Here is a 3561-nt window from a genome sequence, read left to right as displayed (position 1 = left end):
CAATTTCCCAATACTCCTTCCTCCCCTGCCTTCCCCCAGATCCACTACTCTGTTTCTATTCAACAATGAGCTTGCTTCCCAGGGAGATCATAACAAGATATCATAATGTGGAATAACAAGAAACAATAAGACTAGGTACAAACCCTCATATCATGGCTGGAGACAAAAAAAGTAGGAATTAAAGGATCCCCCAAAAGGCAAAAGAGTCAGAAATACTTCCAATCCCACTATTATGTGTCCCATAAACACCTCCAGTTAAACAACCACAGCTTGTATGCCCAGGGCTGGTGCAAACATTTCCGGGATCCATGGTTGTTGACTTATCTGTGAGCCTGTGTGAGCCCTGCTGTGTTAATTCTATGGGTCTTGTTTTCCTGGTGTCCTCTGAATCCTACAGTCCTTCCTCCCCTTCTTCTGCAAGTTTTGCAATCTGTACCAAGCACTTGGTCTCTGCATTTGCTCCCATCATCTGCTGGAGAAAGCCTCCCTGGTGACAAATGGGCTAGACAACAACCTTTGCTTATAGCGGAATAATATTAGAAATCATTTTACTGACTTTTTCCCAGTTACGTTTGATTCTTTCCAGATTTTGGAGCCATCCAGGTTCCAATTCATGGCCATCCAGGCAGTGTCAGGGAAGTGCTTTCTCTTGTGACTTAGGCCTCAGAATTGGATGGCCACTACCACTAGCTCTGATCCACCATTGTGCCAGGCAGGACAGGTTGTGGGTCTAAGGTTTTGTGGCTGGGTTAGTATCCCAGTATCACCACTAGGAGCCAAGCCTGGTGATAGAAGAAGGACAGTCAGGCTCCATATCATCCAAAATATTTATAAACTTTTGAAACTTTTCTTCTGAGAACTTTGTTTAGCTCTGTAGCCCATTTTTATTAAGTTGTTTATTCATACAGATTTTAGTTCTGCATGTAGTCTAGATAGAAATATTCTGTCAGATATATATGTTGGGAAGATTTTCTCCCATGTAGTAGACTACCTCGTCACTCAATTAACAATTTTATCTGCTGAACAAAAGCTTTTAAATTCCAAAAAGTTCATTTGCCGACTGTTGGCTTTATTTCTCGAGCATCCAGGGTACGATTTAGGAAGTCTGTCTCTTATTGTGGACTACTACAGGGGTTTGAATAGAAGTGCCTCTCATAGGCTCATGTATTTGAGCACTTGGTGTATTAGCAATGTTGTTTTGGAGGGTTATGAAACTCATAGAACACAAATTTTCCTGGGGAGCTGCATTTCCAAGGGGTCATGAAAGATTATAACTTCACTTCTAGTTCATTCTCTACTATCTGTGTGTTATTGGTAGCTAGATGAGCATGCTTCCTCCTGCAACACCTGCTGCAATGCTTTCTTTTTCATTATAGGCTTCCCGTTTGAAAACATATGTCAATACAAACCCTTCCATTAGATGCTTTTGTTCATGGTATTTGTCACAGCAACAAAAGTACCAAATAAACCTATGCACTTTCTCCACTGACAGTTTCAGAGTTTCAATACCATTTTAATACTTTCTGTTGTCTTATTGCTCTAGTTAAGAATCAAATCCTATTATTGAATAACAGCAGGATATCTTTCTTCTGATTTTAAATAAAGTGTCACAAAACCTTTTCTTCATTTGCCATGTTGTTAGTTGTTAATTTATAGAGTATAGCTTTTATTGTATTGAGAAAGCTCCCTTCTAATAATAGCTCATTCATGACTGTAATCATGAAATCATGAACTGAATTAAAGGTTGTTTTTCTACATTTTCAGATGTGATCATGCAGTCTCTGACTTTGAGACTCTTCATGTGATAAAACATATTTATTGATTTAAGCATGTTGGACCACCCTTGTAAATATGAATGAAGCTAAATGAGTCCTAACAAATAATATTTGGTATTTCTTGAATTCTGCTTACAAGTATTTGAGGCACTTGCACATATAGAATACAAAGAAACATAATTAAAGAGAATAATTCTTGGAAAAGTAGAGCGAAAATATTCCTTTACCTGAAGTCTTCAAAACAACATCCCCTCGGCTGTGTCTAAGAGCTTTCTTCAAGAAAATATTATTGCATATGAATTTAGATTTGTTACATTTTTACTATTTAAGCAAATAATATATTGTCATTCTTACTAAGTATAAGACAAAGCAGAATATATATGAATGTGACAAAGCATACCAATATTTTCAAGGAAATATTTTTCTTTAATACTGGTTAACAATGAACATTTATATGCAATTAAGAATGATCAGAGTGCAAGCGTTTAATTATTTGTCTACAGCCCACTATATGTTTAAATACTCTCATCATTGCCTTTTTCATTTCTTGATTCCTGAATGTGTAGATCACAGGGTTCAGAATGGGGGTGACAACTGCCTCAAATATGGACAGAAATTTATCCAAGTGTGTGAAATAAGAAGGCCGTGTGTAGATGAACATCACAGGACCAAAGAATAAGACCACTACGGTCACATGAGCTGAAAGTGTAGACAGGGCCTTAGAGGAGCCACTTGTAGAATGTTTCTGAACAGTAAATATGATGATAATATAGGAAATGATCAGTATGAAGAAGGAACCTACAGACATAAATCCAGTGTTGACAGAGACTAGTAATTTCAGTCTGTATGTACTGTATGTATCTACACAGGCAAGTTTGATGAACCCAGGAAAGTCACAATAGAAGCTGTCCAAAACATTTGGTCCACAAAATGGTAAGTTTACTACAAAAGCCAATTGAATGAGAGAATGGATAAAGCCAGCCACCCAGGAAGCCACTGAAAACAAGATGCACATCTTTGGGCTCATAATGGTCAGATAATGGAGAGGTTTACATATGGCCACATATCTGTCAAAGGCCATGGCTATGAGTAAAATCACCTCCACACCACTAACGAAGTGAATGAAGAATATTTGGGTGATGCATCCTCCAAAAGTGATGACTTTATGCTTTCTCAACAGATCATAAATCATCTTGGGGGACACAACAGAAGAAACACCCAGGTCGATGAAGGAGAGGTTAGCCAACAGAAAGTACATGGGAGAGTGTAAGTGAGGGTCAGAAGCCACAGCAAACACGATGAGGGAGTTTCCTGTCATGCTTGTGACATAAAACATGGAGGAGAACACAAAAAGGAATAATTGGATGTCCCAAGATTTGGTGAGTCCCAGGAACACAAATTCTGACACCACAGACTGATTCTTTCCTTCCATTGGCTTTGTTTGCAGTACTACCTGAAGGAGGAAATGTGAGAAACTGTAAATTATAATTTTATAAATAGAATAGGAGAATCTCCTAGTAATGAAAATCTATTTTACTGCAGCATTGAAACTGACTTTAATGTAAGTAGTGTGAGAGAAGGAAGTTCTATACACAATCAATAATCTGAAATTTATAAATTAGTTTGAATTATGACTTAACACCTGTAGCAAAAGTTTTTATCAAAACTCAAAAGAAAATAAGGTTTGATGGATTTTAAAAGGGGATATTAGGGCTTGGAGAGATGACTCATCAGTTAAGAGCACTTGCTATTATTTCAAAAGACCCTAGTTTTGTTCTTAACCTCC

The 3561-nt window shown here is 37.5% G+C and overlaps 1 protein-coding gene across 1 annotated transcript; it reads right to left on the bottom strand.

Moving 5' to 3' along the window:
- Positions 1-2235: 2235 nt before the first annotated feature.
- LOC142844857 (olfactory receptor 4F3/4F16/4F29-like) lies at positions 2236-3207 on the bottom strand. Its single transcript, XM_075963655.1, has one exon. It carries the CDS (start codon positions 3205-3207, stop codon positions 2236-2238), a length of 972 nt encoding a protein of 323 aa, XP_075819770.1.
- Positions 3208-3561: the final 354 nt, after the last annotated feature.

Source organism: Microtus pennsylvanicus, chromosome 2, assembly GCF_037038515.1.
Source record: "Microtus pennsylvanicus isolate mMicPen1 chromosome 2, mMicPen1.hap1, whole genome shotgun sequence".
NCBI classification, from domain to species: domain Eukaryota; kingdom Metazoa; phylum Chordata; class Mammalia; order Rodentia; family Cricetidae; genus Microtus; species Microtus pennsylvanicus.
Note: the sequence above shows the minus strand (reverse complement) of the source record. Positions and strands in the feature narration are given on the sequence as shown.